The sequence below is a fragment of the Coregonus clupeaformis genome, chromosome 6 (genome assembly GCF_020615455.1).
Source record: "Coregonus clupeaformis isolate EN_2021a chromosome 6, ASM2061545v1, whole genome shotgun sequence".
NCBI lineage: Eukaryota > Metazoa > Chordata > Actinopteri > Salmoniformes > Salmonidae > Coregonus > Coregonus clupeaformis.
In genome coordinates, this window is record NC_059197.1 from 4,329,399 (window position 1) to 4,344,284 (window position 14,886).

The window sequence follows — 14,886 nt, forward strand, 5'->3', positions numbered from 1 at the left end:
ATCAGCATTGCGGTCAATTGCCTTTTATTTCATCAAATTAGGAAACTGAAATTTCAATTCTAATTCTAGTTATAATTTTTTCCATTGCCACACACCAACAGTAATTCTGGAAGTTCTCATTTGTCCATGTAGAATACATAAAAAACATTACAAATGTTAAAAAGTATATAAATCAGAAGTTATGTTAAGCCTGTGAAAGTCATATTATACCTGTAAAGACAAAATCAATCAACTTGACCAATACACATTTATGTATTTCCTCATCAAAAACCTATCATTTTGAAAATATAAACTATTGCATGCTTGCGTGAGTGCATGCATTTGGTGTGTTTGTCTGTGTGTGTGCATGTGTGCATGCCTGCACGTATGTCTCAGGGGTTATAAGGGTGAAATTAGGTGAAAGTAGCTCCACCTTCAAAGCAAACAGAGCCTATCCTTCTTCCCTCTCTCCCTCTCTCTCTCCCTCCCTTCCTTGCTAACTCTCCTTTCCTTGTCTCTAATCTGTCCTGCCAGGATGTGTTAGTCGGAGTGCTATATCCTGCAGTGCCTCTGGTAGTAGCGACAGTTAGGGCAGTTAGTAAGAACTACTACAGTACAGGAGTACAGAACAGTAGTTGCTGCTGGAGAGACACCACAGGGACCAAGCCTGTTAGTCTGGGTAGACCATTACAGGACTGCTGAGGTGATCCTTCTCTTCCCATCTATAGTATCTGGACTGAGGAGGGACTCCACCTGTAATGTTGTGATGGTGATAGAGGGAAGGTTCTAACCTGGGTGTGCGCCATACTAGTGAAACTGGATTAACACAGGTGAGCTCGAAATGAGAGAAAGAAGAGAAGGGAAGACAGTGTAAATGAATGAGTTAATTGTGTAGATCTGGGAATGTATGAAATACATGTTGAAATTATACCCTGGATAGGGAGAGAAATTATTTAGTTAGGTTCCTTATGAGATTATTATAATACATTAGGGTCATACATGCTTAAGACAGGTCTTAAAATGCATTATAACGGCATCATATTGCATATAAGTGTTTCCAAAGAAAGAAAAGTAAATAGACTGCAGTCACAGGATAGAGTTGTTCAGGGCCTAAGGCTGGGATTCGGTCAAACCTGCCATTTGTTTAGGCAGTGTCTACATGTACAAACTACTGTATGAACGCACACCAGCAGCTAGTAGTAGTAGTAGTAGTAGTAGTAGTAGTAGTAGTAGTAGTAGTAGTAAGTGGTTGTCGTAGTAGTAGTAGTAGTAGTAGTAGTAGTAGGTGGTTGTCATAGCACCCAAAACCAATCTGTGATTTTATTTAACCATGGGGAAAAAGCAACTGAATTAACACCGTAATGCAGGTCAGATTGAATTGAGCCCTATTACAAGTGCATGATACCATTCTGCCCTACAGCCGGCCCTCTATAGAGCCACTGCTGCGGGTCAGAGCCCGAATGGAGTGCTAGCTGTATGGCTCATATCCCACAGTGTGATGTGAAACATGCAGCCTCACTCTAGTGCCACATAGCAGACCTCCTGACCGGTTTATTTGACTAAATTGTGAATAGACAAATTAGAGGCCACAGGTTTTTCTCATTACTCAATGTTCGATGGTCCTCTCTGACTGCAGGGGTTCTGTGATATTTGTGGTGAGAGGTTGCTGTTAAGAGGCCATGTTCTCTGGACCCCAACTTCATTTGCTACTCTTAATGGCCTCAATTGAGTTCATGTGAAAACATGATTTTGTCCCAAATGGCACCCTATTCCTTATATAGTGCACTGCTTTTGACCAGGGCCCATAGGGCTCTTGTCAAAGGTAATGCACTATATAGGGGATAGGGTGTCATAAGGAACACAGCCCATGACTGTTGATGATGATGTTTGAGCTGTATACCTGCAAATGGTCACTGTCTAGCTACTGAGGAGAATTCCTCTGCTACTGTACATTTATGCAGCTAATGATGGCATAATTAGGCATAATCGTGTTACTTACAGACATGAAATAACTTGGGACGTAAAGTCATTTAAATTGGACATACAGTGATGGGTACAATTTAGGATGTGGCTGTTTTGCTGTATGAGTTTCATGTTGTGTGAGAGGGCATATTGTATGGAGTGTGCTGTGAGTCCCCTGGTATCTTGCTTGCTCTGGGAGCTTGTTCACACCAGGGGGACATGAGGGTACTTTATGTGCTCCAGGGCTGCAGTGGGGAGCAGGCCTGCAGCCAGACAGCCTACTGAGGGACCATGATGAGGAGAGGAGAGGAGCGAGAGGACGTCACCACTCTCATCGCCATGACTAACACTACAGACCACAACTACGGGAGCATGGATACTGGGGTAATCATGAAAATATATTGTTTGATCATATTTAAACGCTCATGGTTATGGACTGTGTGTGTGTGTGTGTGTGTGTGTGTGTGTGTGTGTGTGTGTGTGTAGAAAAAAGTATGTTGTGTCAACACCCGCCCATGCTAGTCTCCTGTTATGGGTTTGGGGCATTAATCAGTGACTCTGATTACAAAGACAGGAAGTCAGAGAGCATTAGTCCAACCACAACAACTTTGTAGCACCCCTTTGAAACAACTCCACTATAACTAAGGGGAGAGTGGATGGGGTTAGGATTAATCTTGTGGATACATTGTGGATACATTGATAATAGATCAACTATTCATGTTTACAGATGTCTCAGGTCAGCTCTGGGGACAGAAATGTGTTCAGCGATGGCATCACTCGCATCGGTGAGTATACTGATGGGATGGGATGACGTAAGGATGGATTTTTTAAAAACTAGTGGGAAAAAACGGTTGCAATGATCTTGTGTAAGGACGTTTTCTTAACGTCTTTATCTGGTTGTAATCTTTAATCTGACCTGATAATAACGACTGGATCTTGTCATGAAAAATATTTGTTTATATGGTCTTTACAGAGACCAGATGATTGTAATCTGGTGACATCTTCTCAACCAGTTTTAATTTATAAAATAAATCAATTATATAATGTGCCAAAGTTTGCCCGCTAGGTATGTTTCTTCCATTCCTGGTGTCCTTTCCTTTGTCCTCACTGGGTTTAGGGTGAAGTTGCCCCTAGATGCTGATCTTAGGTCAGTTTTGAATTTCCCCATCCACTAATTAGTCCATGGGCCAGAGGGCTAAAATTCACATATTTGTCCACTTTGGGTTATATTTTGGTATGTTAGCCATGTATTCGAGGTAGCTAAATGTGTCTATCACTGCATTATATGTTATGACCCCTATGCGATTAGCTGGGCCAACAGGATCAGGGTATGAAATGTGATTTTGTATTATCAGGGAACAATCTTCTCAAACTAAGGCAATTTGATATGTTATTAACTTCATAATACAACACATAATTAAGGTATTAAACAATTGGAATGGGAAGGAACTGCATTGATTTTGCATCATCAAAACGGAATAAATAATTGGTGTAATAAAACCAATAATGGCTTAAAATTTGTATTACAATGAAGACAACCTAAAATGATGGCCCAAGGACGTCAGGTATATGTATTTAGCAAAATATTACCAGAATTGCAATATTATTCTGAAATATGTATTGGCTAGTGGCTGCTGAGGGTTGTCAAGGGTATCAGCAATGGTTCAATTGCTAAAAGACAGGATTTTTTCTAATCACCAATTGCATAATTTCTATAAAATGTGTCAACCAGCCACTGAACTAATGGCTACAAAATGATTAGCTAACATATTTAATTAAATAACTTTTAAGGTTAGAGAGGATAAGTTTAAAATCATGATAGTCAGGGACAGAAGCAGTGGTGTAAAAAGTACTCAATTGTCATACTTGAATAAAAGTAAAGATACCTTCATAGAAAATGACTCACGTAAAAGTAAAAGTCAGCCAGTAAAATACTACTTAAGTAAAAGTCTAAAAGTATCTGGTTTTAAATGTACTTAAGTACAGTGGTGGGAAAAGTACTCAATTGTCATTGTTGAGTAAAAGTAAATGCTATACATCAAATTCCCTTATATTAAGCAAACCAGACAGCACGATTTAAAAACGAATAATTTACAAACGCACTATTTGTGTTTAGTGAGTCCACCAGATCAGAAGCAGTAGGGATGACAACGCGTTATATTGATAGGTGCGTGAATGGGACCATAATTCTGTACTGCCTGAGCATTCGAAATCTAACGAGTACATTTGGATGTCAGGGAAAATGTATGGGAGTAAAAAGTACATCTTTTCTTTAGGAATGTAGTGGAGTAAAAGTAAATGTTGTCAAAAATATCAATAGTAAAATACAGATACCCCCCAAAAACTACTTAAGTAGTACTTTAAAGTATTTATAATGAAATACTTTACACCGCTGGACAGAAGAGATTATATCATCCGTATTCCTTTTTAGAGATCATTGTGTTTACCTAAATCTTTGCTAACTTGCTGGGACAACTCAACAAATGACAGAGCACACCTTTCAACTTAGTGTACTGAGCATTGCTATACAACAGACTATTACAGGTGGCAACTATAAAACCAATATGCTACCAGTACCAAATTTGGATCTCTTGGGCTTGTATTATTTCCCAGTTCAAACAATTTCCCTAAAACAAATATGTAGTTCTGCTATTTGCAGTGTTGTGTTCGAGACCACCTAAAGCGAGACCGATTCAAGACCAAGACCGGAGTAAATAGAGTCAGAGTCAAGACCAAGACCAGAGGGGGGCGAGACCGAGTCAAGACCGAGACCGGGAGGGGGACAAGGGGTCCGAGACCAAGTCAAGACCGAGACCCGAAAAATGCGAGTCCAATTCAAGACCATGATTGCAATTTGTTAAATCACCACCATAATAAGTTCAAAATTCAAAAATTAACTAAATAGTTCAAAATTAACAATATTTCTGTATTCATATTTCAGAACAACATATGGGTTCTTTAGACATTCAAAATAGTGAAAAAATGCATGCTGAGGGAAAATAGAGCCACTCTACCAACTATTACTAACCCAAACACAGTGGGGAACAATGGGCCTTCTACAACTTCAGAGAAGGGCTAAGGATTTATAAAATAAGGATTATAATAATATAATAATAATGATAATGATATTATTATTTTCAATGATGATCTGATTTAATCTCTTCAGTTTTTGTTGGAAAGGAAAGGGTTAACACCAAAGCGAAAAAAATATCCAAACAGGATTTTTCTTTGCTGGTCTCTGGGGAGATAAATCTAGCTAGCTAAGTCAGCCATTGACTAGGCCATCAGAAGCTAGATAAAGGCATCTGCCATTCAACGTTATTAGGGCAAAACATTTGAGTGACAGTGGAATCAACCAATCACATTTTGACTTAATGTGTGGGACCGTTTTTACAAAAACGTATGGAAACTTCTGCCATCTTGAAGGCCAACAGGTCACTGCACAATAGTGAGCAGTAGTTTTCCCACGGTCTAGCTATCTAGCTTTTGTTGTATGCTAGTTTGCAGAGGCTGCAGCAGGTGTTATCAAATAGGATGTTGTTGCTAATTTGTTAGCTTCTCCCTTTTCAAGAATAACTTTCAACAAGAATTTAAGTTTCAAATTATCATAATCTGGTGAGTGGAACTGTATTTTATATTACAGCGCGCTTGCTGTTGTTATCAATCTCTTTGAAAATAACATATGTGTGTGAAACATTATTGCTTTTAAAGTGGAACTGACAGCATTTTAGCAACATGAAGTCTTATTAAAAATCTGTTCATTTACATCCCCAGGAAGACTAATTAATAGACACTGCAGTAAATAAAACCGAATAAAAACATCTGTCTTGTCCAGGACCGTAGTCTACACAGATGCGCTATAGCCAATCAGAGCTACAGTAGGCCTTTATACAAACAAGCCATTTGTCAGAGGGGCCTGACATCATTCACTTTGAACTGGACTTTGTGTTTTAGGGCTGAGCCCAATTAGTCGACTGGTCGATTGTTTGGTCATTAGGCTGTTGGTCGACTGAGATTGTTTTAGTTGAGCAGTAACATATATATATATATATATATATATATATATATATACACACTTCCAGTCAAAAGTTTGGACACACCTACTCATTCAAGGGTTTTTCTTTATTTTTACTATTTTGTACATCCTAGAATAATAGTGAAGACATCATAACTATGAAATAACACACATGGAATCATGTAGTAACCAAAAAAGTGTTAAACAAATTCTTCAAATAGCCACCCTTTGCCTTGATGACAGCTTTGCACACTCTTGGCATTCTCTCAACCAGCTTCATGAGGTAGTCACCTGGAATGCATTTCAATTAACAGGTGTGCCTTCTTAAAAGTTAATTTGTGGCAATCAGTTGTGTTGTGACAAGGTAGGGGGCGTATACAGAAGATAGCCCTATTTGGTAAAAGACCAAGTCCATATTATGGCAAGAACAGCTCAAATAAGTAAAGAGAAACAACAGTCAATACGGAAAATGTCAAGAACTTTTAAAGTTTCTTCAAGTGCAGTCGCAAAAACCATCAAGCGCTATGATGAAACTGGCTCTCATGAGGACCGCCACAGGAAGACCCAGAGTTACGCCACAGGAATGGAAGACCCAGAGTTACCTCTGCTGCAGAGGATAAGTTCATTAGAGTTACCAGCCTCAGAAATTGCTGCCCAAATAAATGCTTCACAGAGTTCAAGTCACAGACACATCTCAACATCAACTGTTCAGAGGGGACTGTGTGAATCAGGCCTTCATGGTCGAATTGCTGCAAAGAAACCACTACTAAAGGACACCAATAAGAATAAGAGACCTGCTTGGGCCAAGAAACGTGAGCAACGGACATTAGACCGGTGGAAATTTTTCCTTTGGTCTGGAGTCCAAATTTGAGATTTTTGGTTCCAAGCGCCGTGTCTTTGTGAGACGCGGTGTGGGTGAACGGATGATCTCTGCATGTGTAGTTCCCACCGTAAAGCATGGAGGAGGAGGTGTATGGTGTGGGGGTGGTTTATTTAGAATTCAAGGCACACTTAACCAGCATGGCTACCACAGCATTCTGCAGCGATACGCCATTCCATCTGGTTTGGGCTTAGTGGGACTATCATTTGTTTTTCAACAGGACAATGACCCAACATGTAAGGGCTATTTTACCAAGGAGAGTGATGGAGTGCTGCATCAGATGACCTGGCCTCCACAATCCCCCGACCTCAACCCAATTGAGATGGTTTAGGATGAGTCGGACGGCAGAGTGAAGGAAAAGCAGCCAACAAATGCTCAGCATATGTGGGAACTCCTTCAAGACTGTTGGAAAAGATTTCCAGGTGAAGCTGGTTGAGAGAATGCCAAGAGTGTGCAAAGCTGTAATCAAGGCAAAGGGTGGCTATTTGAAGAATCTCAAATATATAATATATTTTGATTTGTATAACACTTTTTTGGTTACTACATGATTCCATATGTGTTATTTCATAGTTTTGATGTCTTCACTATTATTCTACAATGTAGAAAATAGTAAAATTAAAGAAAACCCCTGAAATGAGTAGGTGTGTCCAAACTTTTGACTGGTACTGTACATCAGTTGTTCTGCGCTCTGGCACACTCAAACGTTGTGTTTTTGTTTTCTTATGATTGGGACCTTCTGTCAGGTTTTGGCCATGACTGTTCGGGTTTTGGTCACTAGATGTCCCCATTGCACCTTTTTTGTACCTTTTGTTTTTCTTGCTCTAATTATTGTTTGCACCTGTAGGTCATTCCCTTGTTAGTATTTAAACCCTGTGTGTTCCTCAGTTCCTTGCTCAGTGTTTGTAGTTAGCACCCAGCCCCAGCCCTAGCCTTGTTTTATATAGATATTTCTCTGGTGGGATTTTCCAGAGGTTCTCTGGTTTAGTTCTTGTGTTTTGTTTGAGTAGTCTTTTGAGGTTTGTTTTTCCCTGCTGTTTTTTACCACTTTGTGGAGTTTCTTTTGTTTTTTGGAGGTTTTCCTCTTTGTGCCTCTTGGCTTTATTTTTGGACATTGTGGATTTAGTTTCTTTGCCTGAAGATTTTGTTCTTTAATTAAACCACCATCTCTAGTACTGCTGTGTCTGCCTCATCCTCTGGGTTCTGACAATTATTAGTGACTGTTTCTTGCACCGGGTCGTGACAGAAACACTGAGCCATTATTATGAACCCAGAGGCAGCCAGTACCCAGGATCTTTTTCCATGCTGTCCCACCATGAGGGGACTGTCCAACGCCACGAGGCTGCTCTGGTTCAGCAAGAGGCCTTAATGGCTAGACATTCTCAACTTCTGTCAGAGATGCTGACTTCCATAAAGCAGATTTCGGATCGACTTTCCCCGGCAACCGCTTCTGCTCCAGTTCATCCGATTCAAGGGCCCCTGGCAGTTAATCCCCTGGCTGAACCTCGTCTGCCGCCTCCCCAACGGTTCTCAGGGGATCCGAGTGTTTGTAAGGGGTTTTTCACCCAATGTTCTCTCTCCTTTGAGCTGCAACCATCGTCGTTTCCCACCGACCGGTCCAAGATAGCATATATCATCACCCTGCTGTCGGAAAAGGCCCTAGCCTGGGCTACTGCTGTGTGGGATGCCCAAAGTCCCTGCTGTGCCAGCTACTCTACCTTTGCTGAAGAATTCAAGCGAGTGTTTCAAGGTCCTACCAACGGCCCTGACTCAGCCAAACAGCTCCTGACTCTCCGCCAAGGTCGGCGCAGCGTGACGGACTATGCCATCCAGTTCCGCACTGTGGCAGCAGCAAGTGGCTGGAACGACGAGGCGCTCACGGTGTGTTTTTTGAAGGGTCTTTCTGACACCATCCAAGATGAACTGGCCACTCGGGAACCACCGGACAACCTCGAGTCCCTTATCAAGTTGGCTTCACGCATAGACCAGCGTCTGAGAGAGAGAACAAAACCATAGACCGCTCACCCTAGCTCCTATCGGTTCCAGCTCCGAGTCTCCACCTTTATCCTCGCTGGCTCCACCAGAACCCATGCAGGTTGGACGCATCTCCCAGGCTGAGAGAGACCGCCGGATGAGGGAGCGATGCTGTCTATATTGCGGCAAACCGGGCCATTTCCGCTCCACGTGTCCCGGGCTCCAGGGAAACGCACTCTCCCGTGCAGGCCTGGGAGGACTGTAACGGGAAACATAACCTCCTCCCATCCATCCAACTCCCGCCTGCTCATTCCAGTTACCCTTTCCTGGGACGACCACGAGTTTTCTCTTCAAGCCTTGGTAGACTCTGGAGCCGCAGGTAACTTCATGGATGGGATCTGGGCGAAGGAGAATGGCGTTCCTTCTGAACCTCTAAGTGACCCCATAAGGGTTACTACGTTGGATAGAAGTCCTTTGGGATCTGGACTTGTCACTCGTGCCACTACCCCCTTACGACGTTCAGTTTCCCAACACCAGGAAGTGATGAACTTTCATCTGATCTCCTGTTCCGAGTTTCCTCTCGTCCTTGGTTATCCCTGGCTTCACAGCCATAACCCTCACATCGACTGGTCTGTGGGCACTATCAAGCAGTGGGGTCCTACGTGCCAAGCCACTTGTATCTTCCCGAGTTCCCAGAGTTCTCCTTCCGAGTCTCTAGAATCCATCGACTTGTCCCGAGTTCCCGAGTGTTACCATGACCTCAAACTGGTATTTAGCAAACAGAGGGCCACCAAACTACCACCCCATAGACCTTACGATTGCACCATCGACCTGTTGCTGGGGGACCTGCCCTCCCAGGGGTCGGATCTTTTCCCTTTCTCCTCCCGAACGAGCTGCTATGGATACCTACATCAAGGACGCTCTGACAGCAGGCCTCATGCGTCCATCTACCTCGCCGGCGGGAGCAGGGGTTTTCTTTGTGGCCAAGAAAGACGGTGGATTACGACCTTGCATCGACTACCGGGGACTCAATGCCATAACCGTCCGTAACCGCTACCCGCTACCCCTTATGGCCACAGCCTTTGAGCTGCTCCAGGAAGCAGTTGTCTTCACTAAGCTTGACCTGCGGAACGCATACCATCTTGTGCGGATCAAACCCGGGGACGAGTGGAAGACCGCTTTCAACACGCCTACTGGTCACTACGAATACTCGGTGATGCCCTTCGGCCTGACCAACGCTCCGGCTGTGTTCCAAGCGCTCATAAACGATGTGCTTAGAGATATGCTTAACATCTTTGTGTTTGTTTACTTGGATGAAATCCTCATCTTTTCGAGCTCCCTTCAAGAACACACTAAGCATGTCAGACAAGTGCTCAAACGCCTCCTAGACAGCCATTTGTACGTTAAGCCGGAGAAGTGTGAATTCCATTCCTCTCGAGTACAATTCCTGGGATTTATAGTGGAACCCGGACGAGTCCAGATGGACCCCAAGAAGGTAGAGGCGGTAGCGGATTGGCCCACCCCCAAGTCCGTTAAGGAAGTTCAGCGTTTCCTGGGCTTCACCAACTTTTACCGCAAGTTCATCAAGAACTTCAGCTCGGTGGCAGCCCTCTCTCCGGCGGTAACCAAGGGTGGCAACACAAGGTTTCTGTGGGGAAGAGAAGCTGAGACGGCCTTCCAAGGACTCAAGCAGCGCATCCTCTCTGCTCCCATCCTGACACTACCAACGGCGGATGAACCTTTTGTGGTGGAGGTAGACGCATCAGAGGTTGGGGTTGGAGCTGTCCTGTCTCAGAGGGGTGAAGACAAGAAGCTTCATCCTTGCGCCTTCTTCTCTCACCGGCTTACCCCGGCCGAGAGGAATTACGATGTGGGGGATCGTGAACTCCTAGCGGTTAAGATGGCATTGAAGGAATGGAGACACTGGCTCGAGGGGGCTTCTCAACCGTTTCAAGTGCTTACGGACCACAAGAATCTGGAGTATATCCAGCAGGCGAAGCGGTTGAACGCCAGACAAGCTCGATGGTCTCTTTTCTTCAGCCGATTTCAGTTTATCCTCACCTATAGACCCGGGTCGAAGAATCTCAAACCGGACGCCTTGTCACGAATCTACTCTCCTGCCATTCGAGAAGATACTGACATGACTGTCCTTCCGGCCGCTAAGATCATGGCTCCGATCTCGTGGCAAGTGGAGGATACCGTGAAACAAGCTCAAGCCATCGAACCGGGCCCTGGAGGAGGTCCTGCTAATCGGTTGTTTGTTCCCAAGGCAGCAAGGTCCCAAGTCCTTCGGTGGGGGCACTCCTCTCGCCTCACCTGTCACCCGGGCGTAGGCCGCACCTTGGAGTTCATCCAGCGTAAGTTCTGGTGGCCCACCATAAAAGAAGACGTTGCCACTTTCATCAAGGCCTGTTCCGTGTGCTGCCAGGGCAAATCTTCTCACCTCCGCCCTCAAGGACTCCTTCACCCTCTATCTATTCCCCACCGACCCTGGTCCCATATCTCGTTGGACTTTATTACTGGCCTTCCTCCGTCCCATGGTAATACTACGATCCTAGTCATCATCGACAGGTTTTCTAAAGGCGGCCAGGTTTGTTCCTTTGACCAAATTACCTTCTGCCAAGGAAACAGCTGAGTTGGTGATTAACCATGTGTTCCGAGTCTTTGGGATTCCGCAAGATATGGTTTCCGACAGAGGTCCCCAGTTCGCCTCAAGGTTTTGGAAGGCCTTCTGCCAACTCATAGGGGCCACGGCCAGTTTATCTTCAGGGTACCATCCGAGTCCAATGGCCAAACTGAGAGGATGAATCAGGAGCTGGAAACCACCCTCAGATGCATGGTTTCCAACAACCCGTCCACTTGGTCATCCTTCATTGTTTGGGCCGAGTACGCGCACAACACCTTGTGCTCCTCCTCCACTGGTATGTCCCCGCATGAGTGTCAGTTTGGCTATGCACCTCTATTGTTCCTGGACCAGGAGGCAGAAGTCAGAGTGCCTTCAGCCTCGAAGTTCATCAGACGCTGTCGGCTTACGTGGAAGAAGGCACGTCTTAATCTTCTGCGTTCCTCTCAGCAGTACCAACGACAAGCCAACAGAGGTCGCCGTCCCGGTCCTACCCTGTACCCCGGCCAGAGAGTATGGCTCTCAACTAAGAACCTACCACTACGGGTGGAGTCTCGCAAGCTGTCCCAGAGGTTCATCGGTCCCTTTAAGATTGCCAGGAGAGTCAATCCCGTTACTTTTCGCCTGCACTTACCCAGATCCCTTAAGATCAATCCAACATTTCACATTTCTTTATTAAAACCTGTTGTTTTTTCTCCCCTTATCCCGGCAGGCAGACCTCCCCCTCCGCCCCGTGTCATCGGTGGCCAGTCGGCTTATACCGTCCACCGGATACTGGATTCCCGCCGGGTGCAGCGGTCCTGGCAGTATCTGGTGGACTGGGAAGGCTACGGTCCCGAGGAGCGCTCCTGGGTTCCTGCCAAGGACATACTGGACCCTGACCTCATTCGTCAGTTCAGGGCCCTCCACCCTGAGAAGGCTGGTAGGAACGTCAGGAGCCGTTCCTAGGAGGGGGATTCTGTCAGGTTTTGGCCATGACTGTTCGGGTTTTGGTCACTAGATGTCCCCATTGCACCTTTTTTGTACCTTTTGTTTTTCTTGCTCTAATTATTGTTTGCACCTGTAGGTCATTCCCTTGTTAGTATTTAAACCCTGTGTGTTCCTCAGTTCCTTGCTCAGTGTTTGTAGTTAGCACCCAGCCCCAGCCCTAGCCTTGTTTTATATAGATATTTCTCTGGTGGGATTTTCCAGAGGTTCTCTGGTTTAGTTCTTGTGTTTTGTTTGAGTAGTCTTTTGAGGTTTGTTTTTCCCTGCTGTTTTTTACCACTTTGTGGAGTTTCTTTTGTTTTTTGGAGGTTTTCCTCTTTGTGCCTCTTGGCTTTATTTTTGGACATTGTGGATTTAGTTTCTTTGCCTGAAGATTTTGTTCTTTAATTAAACCACCATCTCTAGTACTGCTGTGTCTGCCTCATCCTCTGGGTTCTGACAATTATTAGTGACTGTTTGTTGCACCGGGTCGTGACACCTACTGGCTTATTATGTCAGAATTTATGGACTGCTTAACCTTAACATCATGCTGTGTGTGACTGCTCTTTCCATCGGCCCTATGCAGTGGTGTAGTGGTGCCTGGAGAAGTGGGTATACTAAAAAAGTTCCCAAACGGCCCGCCCAGCGAAGGAAAGGCACCCTTTGTGAAAAATACTTCTGTTTTCCCATGTTTTTTTGTTTTTTTTTCCTATAGATTTTTCAGATTTTCACTCTCAAAATCACTTTTCTTCTTTATAGGAAGAAAATAAAAATAAATGTGATGGTCAAAGTCCAAAACAATGCTTAAACCACATCAATCTGATTGTGTGGGCCTGTCAGGGCCTGGCTCCCCAGTGAGTGGGCCTCTGTCCATCCATGTCTACGCCCCTGATGCAAACAGTGCATGATGACAATTGCGCATCACAAATAGTTTACTAACCAACACGTCGGACTAAATGTATTCAATACCTAGTTTGCATACCCGTTGTTGCCTTAGTTAGCATTTACTGGTAGATATCATCAGTTGAAACGTCTACCCTATCGGCTACCGATGTCATTCTTCTGTGAGCTGCTCCATGTCAACACCAGTTGAGAACTGCACACACTTGCTGCCTGCAGATGATATTCCGCTGAAACTAGGCTATGTGTGCGGCGCGCATGTGAAAATATTTCACGTGCTTTGTGATTGTTTAGGCTACTTTGTGCATGATTTCTCTATTGTACTACATAATTGATCAACCGTATACCTCCACTACACTACTTTGATACGCAGCAGTAGGGATTCAGAAGTGAGTATATGCAATGCCCACTGAAAGAAAAGTGGGTATATGGCTTATACCAGCGTATAGTTGTTACGGCGTCTAGTTGATAGGTAATCGACTAGCTGGGCTGTTCCCCAAACCCTGTATGTAGGGACCTATACAATGCTTGAACGTGGCTATTGAACTTGACATTTGGGTCTGTCTTTATTATTTAGTCTAACATATCATACAGAAACAATAGTCTCCGCTACACAACTGGCCCTGAGTGCGCTGGTATTACGGTTGCTGTCCTTTCAGAATCACAAACCTGTTACACACTGAAGGCCTATAGGTTCACCACTGCGCAAACATGTCTATAATAGATATAAAGGCTGTTAAGGTACTGTATTAATGTTTCAAGAAAGGAGTGTATATATTTGGCGCTGACTGAATGGAAGCTGATGATAATTCGTTTTTTACTCCGCTGGTCTCGGCTGGTCTCAGGAAGAAATTACTAGTCCTCACTGTCCGAGACCAAGTCAAGACCGAGTTCAAATGATTCCGACACCGAGACAAGACCGAGACACTCAATATGTGGTCTCCAGACCGGACTCGAGACCGAGACCACTACAACATTTACATTTACATTTACGTCATTTAGCAGACGCTCATATCCAGAGCGACTTACAGTTAGCGCATACATTATTTTATCGAACCCACAACCCTGGCATTGCAAACGCCATGCTCTACCAACTGAGATACATCCCCTGCCGGCCATTCCCTCCCCTACCCTGGACGAACACTGGCTATTTGTAACAATGTTGTTTCAATGATGAGTCAGTCCAGGCAAATCATTAGATCTGATGGCAAACATTTACCAAATCCCATGGTTTCTAAGATGAGATCCACCCAATGATGTTCCATTGTTGTTTGATAGTCATTTTCAATGAGCATATGAACATTCAAACTTGTCTCAACATTCCTTTATCAGCAAGCAAACATGACCCCCCCACATTCTGAAATTGCATTTTTTTAACCCCCCACAGTTTTATCATTGCACTGTGATACAAAAGCCAGCATCGGTTTGCTTTAGGAACATGAGGACACCTCAGAGCGGTTGGGTAGGCTGTTTGGTGTTTTCAAATGGCTAGATTTAGGACCATGCGGACACCACAGAGCTTACGAACAGAGGCAGCTGTTGTCTGTGTGCATTGTGCTTTTTCTCAGAGTTGTAAAAGCAAACAGAGCA

General features: G+C 44.3%; 1 protein-coding gene across 1 annotated transcript in view; it reads left to right on the forward strand.

The window, feature by feature from the left end:
- Nucleotides 1–475: 475 nt before the first annotated feature.
- Nucleotides 476–14,886, forward strand: part of ano7 (anoctamin 7) — a 51,397-nt gene continuing 36,986 nt past the window's right edge. The window contains exons 1-3 of the mRNA XM_041877253.1: nucleotides 476–809; nucleotides 2,185–2,325; nucleotides 2,669–2,726. Coding sequence (XP_041733187.1) covers nucleotides 2,233–2,325; nucleotides 2,669–2,726 — 151 coding nt within the window. The 5' untranslated portion in view covers nucleotides 476–809; nucleotides 2,185–2,232. The remainder of the gene's footprint in view (nucleotides 810–2,184; nucleotides 2,326–2,668; nucleotides 2,727–14,886) is intronic.